The sequence below is a fragment of the Pyricularia grisea genome, chromosome I (assembly GCF_004355905.1).
Source record: "Pyricularia grisea strain NI907 chromosome I, whole genome shotgun sequence".
Lineage (NCBI taxonomy): Eukaryota > Fungi > Ascomycota > Sordariomycetes > Magnaporthales > Pyriculariaceae > Pyricularia > Pyricularia grisea.
In genome coordinates this window covers 5,877,118-5,889,630 of record NC_044973.1, presented here as the reverse complement: position 1 = coordinate 5,889,630, position 12,513 = coordinate 5,877,118, and the positions used below count along the sequence as shown (strand labels likewise).

Sequence of the window (12,513 nt, the reverse complement as noted above, 5' to 3'; positions counted from 1 at the left end):
CAACAAGTGTAAGGCCAAATGCGCAGACTGTCCCTGGCTTTTATGGAGAATAAAAGCTACCGAGATGGCTGTCAAACACCCAAACAGTATGATGAAAGGACCTGATCCGCGCACAAGCTTTGGGTAAATAGCGAACATATATACCGTGATTTATCAGGAAGTTGTTATTTTTTCCGGTCGGTCCAACTCCAACGTGGCGCTGGCGGCTAGACCAGGAATAAGACATATTCTTTGCCTTATTCCCTCCTGTCAGCTTCAAGGCTTGCGGGCTGGTCAAGCACGTGGGCAACGAGGAGTCTCTTTATCCCACGGCCACGGCAAAGGGGTTGGGGCTGGCGTATTGGCACCCCGACCAACAAGTTTGTCTCGACCAACGCTGCCCTGGCAACCTCGTACAAAAACAAGAAATTATATGGCCCGCCAGAACAGCGCAAGGCGACGCTTGAGCAGTTGTACTCCAAGGTGCGCAACACGACCTGCATGACTCTCGAAAGGGTAAGGCGTACAGCCGCTGCCGAAATGGATTGTGCTCGGTCATGATTAGATGTGTAAAGAAGCTGGAGAGTCGCGATGCTGTGGGAAAATAGTGCCAAAAATGCCAAAAACACCCACCACATTGCTAATAATAGGATTATAATTCTTCGGGCTGCAAAATCTTTGACTAACAAAGTCAGGTCACCGCTTTTGAGTGGATTCCTAGTCTCGACACATCCTTCTATTTTCCTATCCTCTACTAAATGTAATATGTATGTGGATTTCCTAGTACGAAACCACCTGCCAGACGTGCAATCATTCTTACGAACTACTGTAGATATATGAGATTCAGTATCGGAGGCTCGGGGCCGTTACCAGATCAGCAGCTGCCGATCCTCTTCCGACGTACCATTGAGTGGGGGAAGACTGTCTTGGCGTTCTAGGCTTCATTTCCAATGCAACCTTTTTCAACCCGCTAGGTCGGATGCCAAGGCTATTTTTGATGGGGTAAATGATGGCGGCGAATCGGATGTTGCATCGGCGGAAGAAAATCCCTATCAATGGTGGAGAGGGAAGGCTACCACGGCACGTAGTTGAAGTGTATAAGTCCATATCCATAGCATCGACAACTCTGCAGTCTTGTCTTCCTTTTGCTTTGCCCCTGCACCGACTCGAGTCCGCCAATCTCACTCAGTGTCTGCTGCCAAAATGTATCGCTACGCTCCTTTCGCATTGGTTCTCCTCCAGGGGGCTCGTCAAGCATGTGCTCTGCGCTATGCTGACAACCAAGTCCCTGTCGTCAAGGATAGCGAGGTCGTCGCCCAACTTTTCCCCGACTTGCAGGACGTCGAGGTACTGTCACCGGCATTCCAGCAACCTACTACGGTCCCCAAGGCCTTTGCCAATGGTATAAGTGGCCCTACGCCCCAGTTTGAGCTTGAGCATTTCTTGCAGACGCTTGCCACCCGCAACAAATGGATGACTTACCACAACCCAAATTTCCGATCTGAGGAAGGACGCTCCTTGCCATACGTCTTTCTGTCGACATGTCCCGACGGGCCCAATGTTTCTGGTGGTCTTGCAAGCCATGCCAATGTCACGCAGTCGGAAAAAGTCCGTATCTGGATGCAGGGAGGTGTTCACGGTAACGAGCCCGCCGGCGACCAGGCCCTCCTCGCCCTGCTAGGCAAGTTTGACGCCAACGCCACATGGGCCGCCTCGGTTCTCGACAAGGTGGACATCTTGATGCTGCCGCGTTACAACCCAGACGGTGTAGCTTATTTCCAGCGGTACCTCGCCACTTCTTTCGACCCCAACCGCGACCACACCAAGATGGCCCGCCAGCAGACGCGTGATATTAAGAAGCTCGTCATGGACTTTGCTCCGCACGTCGGCGTCGACTGCCACGAGTATTCGGCATCGAGGGGTTACGACGCCACGGGGAAGACCTGGTTATCATCCCAGGACTCGCAGTTCAGCGCCATGAAGAACTTGAACATCCACAAGGACATCAGGGCCCTGTCTGAGGGTCTCTTCACAGAAGCAATCGCCTCGGCTCTCGATGCTCGCGGCCTGCGGCATAGTCCGTACGTCGTCGGCTCCCTCGATCAGAACGGTGGTGTCGTGTTGGAGGAGACCACAGGTGATGCCAAGATGGGCGACACCTCGGTTGGGCTGTCTCAGGCTGTAATGTTCCTCTCAGAGACGCGCGGTATCGGCCTGGCGGACCAACAATTTCAGCGCCGGGTTTCTACTGGCCTGACCCTGGTCGAGACCCTTGTGCAGACCGCAGCCGACAATGCTGCATACGTCTATGCCACCATTGAAGCGGCGCGGGCCGACTTCATTTCCAACAATCAAGATATTGTCGTCACCGACTACCTACGACCAACCAACATTTCGTGGACCTTTGTGAATGCACCCAACGGAACGCTAGTCAACGTCCCCGTCACTTTCATGAACAGCACCCCTGCCATTGCCAACCTGACCCGCTCCCGTCCCGAGGCCTACGTCTTTTCGAGGGCTTGGGCCGACGTAGCCGACCGCCTGCGCGCTGCGGGAGTTGTCGTGGATGAGCTGCGCTCGGACTTTACTGGTCGAGTCGAAGCTTTTAACATTACAAGCGCCACGCTGGAACGGAACAAGTACGAGGGTATTGCACGCACCACTGTGGCAACCGAGTCATTCAACAAGGTTGTTACTATCCCAGCTGGTGGTTATCGTGTAAGCACACGGCAGAAAAATGCCGCTCATGTTTTCAACGTGCTGGAGCCTGAAAATATTGACAGTTATGCTACGTTTAATATTTTGCCCGTCGGTGCAGGAGACGAATACCAGGTTTATAGGGTGATGTACTAGAGTTACTGTATTATTTATCCAGCTACGAATATGAATTTGATTCTAAATGTTGCAAGTCATTTAAGATGCTCCTGGTTGTGTCAAGTAGGTCGTTACCATGCCTAACATCTGGGGCGCTCAGTGCCATAATCCTAATTACGGGTCAGCAAAGTTTTCTACGTCTTCATTGCTTTAAAACAAAGCGGTCTTGTTACAATTTGGCCACCAGGATCGCTATAGGCCAGTAAAAGCAGACGGAAATAACTTGCCAATAATACCAGTGTATTTTCTAAAGCAAGAGCTCCGCCACAAGGGGCTCAGCTATACACCCTGCAGGTCAGACTACCAAGTGCAAGTCGAGGGAATTTTATTTGCGCCTGGGCTTGTAATGTGCTGGCGGTCCCCAGGGCGGTCAATGGGGTCTGGGGCTTCTGTGATAGCCAACATACATTCGGTACATTGCCCAGCTTATACATTGCTGCCAAACAAAATAAAAGCCGGGGCTGTCACCCACCACTTTGGTAGAAGCAATCGTTTTTGGTTTTTATTGAAACACCGAAACTAAACAATCTTCCAACTCCAAAGCTAAACAAGAGCATTATAAAAGAGAAGCATGAGAAGGAATGAAAAAAAGACATAGTGCCAACGTTAACGAGCTTCCACCTGAGTAAATGCTTTGGCAAGCCTTGCCCAACACGTGCGTTTGGGTAAATAGGACCACACGCAGTCATTTTGATAAACCCGACCTTTACGAATCCTCATGACCTCTAACGTTTACCGGCTTTCCATACCAATTAGCTTTTTGACCTCTTGGCAATAGTTGAGACCAAAGCGCCCAATTTTCTATGAGCCCTGGATACTTCTTTAAATCAAGAGCGCAAATATCGTTACGCCCGGGTTCCCTTGAAGTACTGACTTCCCACTGCGTTCCTGTCGGATTAGGTGCCAAGATATACGCCCCATTTGTCTCATGGCCGTTCAGCGTTACGGGTTTGACAATAGCTGTTACCCCAAGTGTGCTTTTGCCGTATCCGACAAGCCTGCCTGGGTCCCGGCGGTCCCGAACAAATACATGGCATACATCCGCTGGGGGCCCGACCGCGAAAATACTGGTCGGAAATAAAGCAAAAGCTGTAAAAGTGGTAGCGAGAAAATTTGTTTTCATGGTTATGGACTTTCTTAGAAGGGGATTATAACAATGATAATGAGAGAACAAAGCTTAACAACTAAGACTTGTAAGTTGAAACCTAGCGTGAAATATTTCCGCGGTCAATTGTAATACCAGTTGACTGGGTTACAAGACCTTTATACAGTGATCCCATTATATTAGTAAGCAATACTTTAGCTCTTTCACATTTTTGAAATAGACTTATAATATCTATTTCTCGACTTCACTTTTATAAATAGTGATTAATTCAAGGGGAGGCTATTTTTAATTGTCGGGGTAGCCGATAAAAACATCGGCCCCTATCCCAAGTTGAGGTTTCATGCCTGGTCTACTAACATAGTACCTTTTGTGCCATGGATCCAAGGTTTTAAGTTGCCTGGTCCGTTCGATATGTAGACATTCGGGGATTGCCCAGTTGCTTAAAATATGGCCTGAATCAGTTACTCTAGTATTATCCTGACATAGGTAGAATTTGCCATTTGCATTTAAATTAATGACTTTGTTGATAGGAATAGAGTGATCGCTGCGATCGGTAAAAACAATATAACAAATCAAACGGTATTCTCATGCATGGTAACTATATATCTGTAACTATCTACAATCCAACAGAGATCTGTTGAAATCTCTGCTACGTGTTCTGAGATCACGTGGTTCCACACGTGGTCTACCCACTCGCATGTCTGCCCATGAACAAACAGCCTTAAACCTTTGATCAAAATTACCGGTGATGCCGGTGAGACGATGGAAATGCATTAGGGTTGATTTACGCGATTCATAGAAAAAGAGTATGAATATTTTTGGATCATTGAGGCTCATCAAAATCTATAATGCAATGTACTGGAACGAACCTCGAAAATCCTTGCAGGGGAGCTTTGGCGCAGGCCTATGGGAAAAGATGGGGGACGGCCAAGACTTACGCCAAGGCTTTTAGTTGTTCACAACCTCGAGTTGCCTGCATTGGTTGAAACAAGCTCCAGCTGCCTTATTAAATTCAAATACAGTATGCTATCAGTAATGTCTGGTACTGCAGCGTAATACTCCAGGCGTTGCCCCTATTGGCATGGCGGAGATCAAGTTTCCACTTTCGCCTGCGGTGCCCTTACAATTCGAATGGAATGCGCCAGGTTCAACAGGAATCCATAAATCAGCCTTTTTAACTCCGCTTTAATCTTCTAAATTAAGTCAGCTGAAGACGTGTTTAGCAAGTGGACTTCGATGTGTGTGTGTGTGTGTGTGTGTGTGCGTCTTTTTTTTTAAAAAAAATCTAGTTTAATTTGTTTTCTTTTATTTCACACAAGGCGTACGGATTCTTTGCATTCCCACTATTCGAGGGTGCAGAATTGACGGCTCTAAAGGCCAGTATAAGTTATCATTTGGGGCAATTCTTTCAAATACAAATACCTTATTCATAATATCAACACCTGCGACTATTCCCAAATCCCACTAACCAAAGCTCACGAGAGTAAGCTCAACGGCTCTATTTTATTTATTTTGTCTATATTTACAAAGCAAATATCCTCCTCCCTAATTGTTGCAATCGCTACATTGATAAATGGCCATCAATAGGCCTTGAGTGCTATAGCAACTGTCGGATGAGGCTGGCGCTACTCCGCGCATGATGATTTACACGGCCTCCATGCGTCAAAGTACTGCCACAGCTAGTCTTCCAACCAAAAGTATCCTCCTCCTAATAGCTTTCCCATGCGATTGGTCGACTTTTGGGAGTCTCAGGCGAGAATTAGGGGCAGTCGCAGCGGCTGTCGGAAGTGGGCTTGTCGGTGCAGTTTGATACCTTGCCATCCTGCAAAGTTTCAAGAGATTTTCAGTCAACAAATTGTTACCAAGGAATTAAACATATTTGATTTTTTCTTGTGTGACAACTAGAAAAATAGATTTACCTCTTTGGACATTTTCTGGCATGCCTGATTACAGAGGCTTTGGAACTCGGTGCAATCCTTGGCTGTGCTGAGGTCTTGAGCCGCAACCAGGGAACAGGCACCAAGGAGGATGGCGCTGATGATGGTGAAGAACTTCATGGTTGCAAAAGAGGAATTTATTTGTATAGCAAGAGTAGAATAAAGAATATGTATGAAGATGAAGCCGATCGATGGAAGAATCGAGACTGATGGAGAAGAAACGGACAAAAGAATATCAAACCAGCAGCGTTCACACCATCTTTATACCCAAGATAGCCTGCATATAATTGATTGATAGATTCGGACGTTGCACATCAACATTTTGAACTAAGACCAGGCCCAGCGTATGAAACAATGGAAAACGTCTAGTCGAACTCTGTAAGAAGCCTAAACTAAACGTGCAGCGACTTTCTATGTAAATGACATGATTCGAACTTGTTCATGGAATTGCGCGTAGAAACTTTGCAGACGATTGAGGGATAACATCTACATAAGGATTGAATCGCTAGGCCGCGGTTAAGTGGGCATTGTCAGTGTTTTGCTAGATTTGGAAGTTGAGGTACAAGATCTAGCTTAGTTTGTTTTACAAGTGGCTAGAGTTGGTAGTTTTAGCTCTATAGAAGTTGTAAATACTAGACTGAAATAGAACTAGCAGTAGCTAGCTTCTTGAATGACTAGCAATTCACTTTGGGATTCAATGCTGCTTAAGGAGCCCCTGGTAATATAAACACCTGTGCGGAAAAGCAAGGAAGGCATTGAGCCGACGAGCCTAGCACAAAGAAGCTAAGGTCTTCGATTCAAGAGCATTGTGCAGTCTTTAGGGTATTCTACAATATGATTTTGCCCACGGGATGAAGAGAGAAAAAAAAGTCTACGGGCGTCCAAACGGCACTTGTGTTCCCACTAACCCGCATCCGTACGGAGGACCATACAGACTTGGACATCAATTTGGGCTAGATTCAAAGTTCCATGTCTGCACACGCTTGCTCTTACACGATATTGGATTGCGTCCGGAAGATATCGTATATGCTGCCAAGTGTTTACTGTTTGTCGATGTCGAGATTGGTCAGAGTTCGATGCTGTAGGACGGGCAGGCTTCAAGAAAAAGAATATATGTTTCGACCATTTGCTTGTACGTGTTTCCCCTAAACGATCTGACAACTGAGACTATTATTTATTTACTTATTTCAAGTCCGACAACCAGCAAAGCCCTCTCTCGAAACAGATAACTAACAATATCAGTATCAAGCCGTATTCAAGATGCTAGAGAAGCAATTCCAGTCACTCGAACATAATTCGATACATTATGATCGGATGGGAAAAAGAAACAACGATGTGTAACAAAACCTGAACAGACCCACGAGAATAAAAAGACTACATGTGTTGTTATATCTGCATAAGGTTCGCCGTTTTGGCAGCAAGCACCTGGTCATCGCTACTGTCAATGCTGTCCCTCAGAATCTTGATCTGCTTCATCATCTCCTTGAAAAGAACCAACTTCTTTAGATCGTCATCGTTGCCATCGTTGCTGTCATCACTCTCATAATCACTGTCTTCGGTGCCAGGAGCCGTCACACTGACCCAGTCATCATCGTCCGCCTGCTTGGATGTGCGAGCAATGGCCAGAAGCGAAGCTACAAACGCCTCTTGGATGTAGGCAAAGCTGAACTTGTCAGTCTTGTCCGCCACCGCTCCGCAGAGACTGTCCGGGAACTCAATGTCCTTGTTGTCGGCCAGCTTTCTTTGCCAGAAATGACAGTATGCTACGCGCTGATCCCTGCTGGGGTTGGGAAACAGGTACTTGCGGTCGAACCTGGATGGTCGCTTGGAGATGCCAGGGTCAAGCCTCTCGAGGTGGTTGGTGCTACCAATCATGAAGATTCCGTCGTTGCTCTTAAGTCCGTCCACTTCGTTCAGAAAGTATGAGCGAACAGAGTCGTTGACAATGCTGTCGAGATCCTCAAAAACACTATTCCCCATGTTAGCACGACACAGAACCCAATATCAAGGATTACGTCTTGAATAAATACTCACAGATAGCATGGCGCCATTGCTCTCGCCCCATTAAATATCATGGACAGGGATGCCTCTGGGCCCATCCAACTTACCAGGCTCCTGACGTAGAGCGTTGGTACGGGGTCCTTGAGGTTGTACAGCATGTTCATGGTCGCCTTGATGCTGACAGTCTTGCCGTTCCCAGGTGGACCATAATAGATTATGCCGCGCTTCCAAGGGACCTTGAGTTTCTGATATTGATCCCGAGATTTGAAGAAAGACATGTGGTCGTCGATCAAAGTCTGCTTCATCTGTTTATGTGCAGCGAAATAGTCAGCTCTGTGTGTTGTGGACTAGGATTCAACCGAGTCAACATACATCGGCATCCAAGATGACGTTGTCCCATGAAGCCTTCCGTATACTGTTGAACAGCTCCCGCGACTTGTTCCAGTAGCCTCCATCAAAGACAAGGACTTCGTCGTGCAGCTCCTGGCTCCAAAAGCCGGCCGCAACCAACAAGCTCTGTGCCTTGCCTCTATTGGCCGGCGATGTGAGAAGGTAAAAGTTGTTGACGGCAGGGTACGCGCTTTGACCATCTCGGCCTTCGGCGTAGTAGACAATGAACTCAGTGTCCTGCCAGCTATACGCGTACTTGCCAAACAAGGGACGCTCGATCATGCCTCCACGGGCGCCATCGATACGTCTTGCAGGCGCCGCGTATATTTCCCAGCTTAGAGATGACGGTAGGGACTCGTTGGAATCGTCTTCGATCGGCGTGAGCTTGGCATTACCGGCTTGGGCGTAGGTGAAGAGATTCGTTGACTGGGCGGGTACGATGATCAGTTCGAGTTGCGGGTATGCCTCTTGGATGGATTTGGCAAGGACGGCGTCGGTTGAAACGCGCGTGGCACTAGAATGATCGAAGAAGGTGCGGGTGGGACCGCCGCGGCCGCCGCCGTGGTGGGAATCAGACGAGGAAGCCATCGATATGAGTTAGGCTGAGTAAAGATGAATTTGGGATTCCTGATTCAGATCAAGCTTCAAGGTCAACATGGACAGACAGGCCGACTTAAAATCGGACGGTGAAAGTCTGAGCCAGATTGAAAGGCAGAGATGCGGGATCAAGGTTTGACTTCAATCAATAAGCGGTCATGTTAACCTTTAACTAAAAGAAACTCAACCGAATGGGTGTGTACGCGTAGGCAATCTATCAAACGACATGGCATCAAGGGGTTGTTCGACGTGCGACAACGGCACAGCAGAACTTGGTTGCTTTTTACTGGTCAAGGTCGAGCTTAGCTCCAGGCTACAATGAAACGAGGAACGCGGGGATCTGGGGACCTCAAGTGGATGGTCGTGGCTTGAAAAACCATCAGCCACAATTTGACGTCAGATCAGCCACTGCCAAGTCACTAGCCACAACTTACCACACCTGACCCGTTTCGCATTTTCATTACGTTTCTGATCCACGACTCTGGGTTTTTTTTTAGTCACACCCGACCTCTCGGAACGCAAGGGTGGATTTGGTCAATGAGTCTAACAATGTTTAGTTGAGTTGTGTGACGAAACCAATGGAGGTCCGGGGATGCCCTCGGTTTCTCGGAGATGGTCGGCATCATCCAAGGCATTCTTCCTTGTAAAAGGGAGAAAAAGGTAAAGCAGACGCGAGACCTTTATATTATTCTCCTGAACATTTGTCTAAATATTACATACGACGCACCGAGACAAATCGGAGGAAACGTACCTAGGCCACTTACCTTGCTAGCGAGCCAACTGAATCACAAAGGTGGAATGGTGGTGGTTTGAAATCTTACAGTGCAGGTCAAGACGTGGGAATCAGGCTTGACGAAGTGGGAAACACAAGCTAGACAATGGCACCGCGACTCACGAAATGGCACTTCAACATTGATTCATATTCGAACCCCTGGATCCCAAGGAACCCGAGCCACCGACTGCCATATCCTGTGGCACGTTTCCTTGGTCATCGACACCCAGACCGGCCTCAGCAGGCAGTCGGTAATCTAATTTACATCTTTTGGGCCTTTGTTGGCGTCTTTGCCTCCATCCTCCTCATTCTGGCCGTAAATCACCATGTCGGTGAATTCCGCGCCCACAATGCTCCCATGATCGTAGCCAGTTTTGTAAGCCGCCCCCGTCACCGCCACCATCGTCACCTTCCGCCATTAATATCCTCAAAGCAAAAGCAAACATCGAGCAGCAGGCTAACAAAAATCAACAGGGAGCCGCCGCAGTTCTTGAATTCTACTCCATAGAGGCCCCGCTGGCCCAGCCACGGAACGCCATTCTCGGCCAGGTCGTCAGCGCCCTCGTCGGAACCATCGTCGCCACCATTTTTGGAGGCCCGGACCGGTTGCTGCAGAGTACGTCCGACGACCCGACCCTCGGCTTCCATTCCCTCGTTTACCGCTGGGCGGCCGGAGCTCTGGCGTGTGCGGCCGCGACGGCCTGCATGGCCTTGACGGGGACGGTCCACCCACCCGCGGGTGCCACGGCGCTGATGGCCGTTGTGGACGACCGCATCGTCGGGCTCGGCTGGTGGTATGTACCCATAATGCTACTGGGGTGTGCCTTGATGCTTGGTGTTGCGCTGCTGGTCAACAATATTCAGCGCAGGTTCCCGGTCTACTGGTGGTCTCCCGAGGAGACGGGCTCCGCGTGGTATAAGGCCGTCAAGGAACCCGAGGACCAATCTCGTATAGAGATGGGCTCGGCTAAGGTGGAGGTTGACCCAGCGCAGGATGTTGAGTCGAGTTCTACAGACGCGGAATGCGAGCAGTTCATTCTCATCGCTCGGGGGTTGGTAGAGGTGCCGAATCACGTGCATCTACTACCAGAAGAGAGGAATCTACTCGAGGCGATTAGCTTCAGGATCTAGGTGCTTCGCAGACAATATGTACATAACCCATCTTTTTTTTTTCTGCATTACAGGCATAGTCAAGCTCGTATCGACATGTGTAAGGCTTGCATAGCAGCAGCGGAAGATTTTACTGAATCAATACTGGCATTATCATGTGTAGTCCTGTAGTTCCTATCGCATGTTATGCAGTTATGCCAAGATTCATCATTACAGTGGCGGCCCAAAAGGGTCATTGCTAACCTTCCTCCGTTTTGGGTCTCTGGCGTCCGCCCCAACCGGACCACCAAATACAGAACCGTCTCCCTCAATGGTGGCCTTTTTATTCTTCTTGCCAGGATCCCTCTCGTCATCGCTGTCCGCACTATTGAGGGCCCTCTCACGCCGTGCTTTCTGCAACGCCACGAGGTCAGACCGGTCCGGATCGCGACACTTCTTGAGTCGCTTTGTGAGAGGCTTGAAGAGCTCGCCGGCCTCGTTACTCCAAAAACCGTCGTCACGTTCGGGCAGCTCATGCGACATCATATCGGAGCAACTCTGTATGACGGCCATGACCTTGTCCCGAACCTCTGCGCCAAAGATGCGCTCCCGCTCTGCCTCGCGGTTCTTGGCCCGCGCTGCCTTGCTGCCGCTGTTATCGGGCACCGGCGCCCCGACTGCACCCAAGTCCTTCTTGGGGAGGTGTGCGCCGTTGACCTTGAAGCTCTCGTCGATCAACCTCTCGGCCAGGGCTCGATCGGCGAGTGAAAGCGCGGCCAGCATGATCTGGCTTGGAGTGTAGTGGAAGTAGGCGTCGGTGACGAGAGCGCTAAACTTGAGAATCTCCCTCGCCCGCGAATGTGCCGCTTTGATGTGCTTCTCATCCAGGTCCTCCAGTGCCTTGAGCTGCATGATGGCTCCCTCGAGCGCACGGTAGGGATGCCTGACGTCAAAGGCAAACCGGATGCCCTCGCATAGCAGAAACTCTCCGGCCAGGATCTCCTCGACGGTGGTACCTTTGATCTTCTCGGCAATTTTGCCCACCCGCATGTAGAAGCCTTCGGCCTTGGCGCCGAAGAAGAGGGCGGTTTTGATCATTGTGCTGGGCGGGTACGTCATGACGCTGTTGGTGACGTAGAAGCGCTTGAAAAATACGGCGGCCGTCGCTCTCTCCTCGGTAGGGAGCTCGAGGAACACCGCAGCCCGTAGGAGTTGTGTTGTGTAAAACGTGACCAGCTTCTGCTCCTCGTCCGCCGTCAAGAACTCGGGGATGGGTGTTGACGTGCCATCGCCGCCATTTCGTGCGCTCAATCGACCGGATATGCTGGTGGCGGCAAGCTGGTTCGTCTTTGATCGTAGCTCGGCCAGTTGTGAGGGCGAAAAAGACCAGAGGCGGTACTGTGTGCTTTGCCGGTATCTGGAATCTTCGGTCGCCATGGTGGCTGCTTGATGGATGGCCAGCCTTTGGTGGGATTGAGTGTGGGCGATAGAAGCCGTAGCTCGCGCTGAAATCCGGTGCGACCTTCGTGCGAGGGAAGTCCAAGGTGATCAGTTGGAGGTGTTCTTTAATGTTTTATTTCGATCAGAGTTCATGTCGCGTTCCGTGGTCGCAGTGCATCTGAACTACGATAGCTCTCCACCTTTATTTTCCGCCCCACCTGATAAGCGACCCGATAAGATCTGTGACCACATAAACTGCCTCGGGCGTTCAGTACGTCATTGCATCTGCGCTGCCCGTAAAGGTGTTTTTCTTTTTTTTTTTTTTTTTT

At 49.5% G+C, this 12,513-nt stretch overlaps 6 protein-coding genes across 6 annotated transcripts; 2 read left to right on the top strand and 4 right to left on the bottom strand.

The window, feature by feature from the left end:
- Nucleotides 1–1,182: 1,182 nt before the first annotated feature.
- On the top strand, nucleotides 1,183–2,832 carry PgNI_06704 (uncharacterized protein; the record flags this gene model as incomplete). The annotated part of the gene is made up of 1 exon (XM_031126725.1): nucleotides 1,183–2,832. One exon carries the CDS (start codon nucleotides 1,183–1,185, stop codon nucleotides 2,830–2,832), a length of 1,650 nt encoding a protein of 549 aa, XP_030982390.1.
- A 2,885-nt stretch (nucleotides 2,833–5,717) lies between these two features.
- Nucleotides 5,718–6,015, bottom strand: PgNI_06703 (uncharacterized protein; the record flags this gene model as incomplete). The annotated part of the gene is made up of 2 exons (XM_031126724.1): nucleotides 5,718–5,780; nucleotides 5,878–6,015. 2 exons carry the CDS (start codon nucleotides 6,013–6,015, stop codon nucleotides 5,718–5,720), a joined length of 201 nt encoding a protein of 66 aa, XP_030982393.1.
- Nucleotides 6,016–7,012: 997 nt separating this feature from the next.
- On the bottom strand, nucleotides 7,013–8,925 carry PgNI_06702 (uncharacterized protein). Its single transcript, XM_031126723.1, has 3 exons — nucleotides 8,269–8,925; nucleotides 7,930–8,201; nucleotides 7,013–7,864 (listed from the first exon to the last, which is right to left on the bottom strand). The coding sequence occupies exons 1-3, from the start codon at nucleotides 8,872–8,874 to the stop codon at nucleotides 7,282–7,284; spliced, it is 1,461 nt and encodes a 486-aa protein (XP_030982392.1). The 5' UTR covers nucleotides 8,875–8,925; the 3' UTR covers nucleotides 7,013–7,281.
- Nucleotides 8,926–9,415: 490 nt separating this feature from the next.
- Nucleotides 9,416–10,914, top strand: PgNI_06700 (uncharacterized protein). The gene is made up of 2 exons (XM_031126721.1): nucleotides 9,416–10,031; nucleotides 10,130–10,914. Exons 1-2 carry the CDS (start codon nucleotides 9,762–9,764, stop codon nucleotides 10,784–10,786), a joined length of 927 nt encoding a protein of 308 aa, XP_030982302.1. The 5' UTR covers nucleotides 9,416–9,761; the 3' UTR covers nucleotides 10,787–10,914.
- Nucleotides 10,061–10,431, bottom strand: PgNI_06701 (uncharacterized protein; the record flags this gene model as incomplete). Its single annotated transcript, XM_031126722.1, has 2 exons — nucleotides 10,061–10,356; nucleotides 10,389–10,431. 2 exons carry the CDS (start codon nucleotides 10,429–10,431, stop codon nucleotides 10,061–10,063), a joined length of 339 nt encoding a protein of 112 aa, XP_030982394.1.
- A 61-nt stretch (nucleotides 10,915–10,975) lies between the features above and the next one.
- PgNI_06699 (uncharacterized protein) lies at nucleotides 10,976–12,181 on the bottom strand (the record flags this gene model as incomplete). Its single annotated transcript, XM_031126720.1, has 1 exon — nucleotides 10,976–12,181. The coding sequence occupies one exon, from the start codon at nucleotides 12,179–12,181 to the stop codon at nucleotides 10,976–10,978; it is 1,206 nt and encodes a 401-aa protein (XP_030982208.1).
- Between the last annotated feature and the right edge of the window lie 332 nt (nucleotides 12,182–12,513).

Bases quoted from the DNA above. Each gene is read 5' to 3' on its own strand.
- PgNI_06702 (XM_031126723.1), bottom strand. From the start codon at position 8,874: ATGGCTTCCTCGTCTGATTCCCACCACGGCGGCGGCCGCGGCGGTCCC. The intron at 8,202-8,268 runs GTATGTTGACTC...GCACATAAACAG, and splicing joins ACGTCATCTTGGATGCCGAT to ATGAAGCAGACTTTGATCGA. The intron at 7,865-7,929 runs GTGAGTATTTAT...CATGGGGAATAG, and splicing joins GCAATGGCGCCATGCTATCT to TGTTTTTGAGGATCTCGACA.
- PgNI_06700 (XM_031126721.1), top strand. From the start codon at position 9,762: ATGGCACCGCGACTCACGAAATGGCACTTCAACATTGATTCATATTCG. The intron at 10,032-10,129 runs GTAAGCCGCCCC...AAAAATCAACAG, and splicing joins CCATGATCGTAGCCAGTTTT to GGAGCCGCCGCAGTTCTTGA.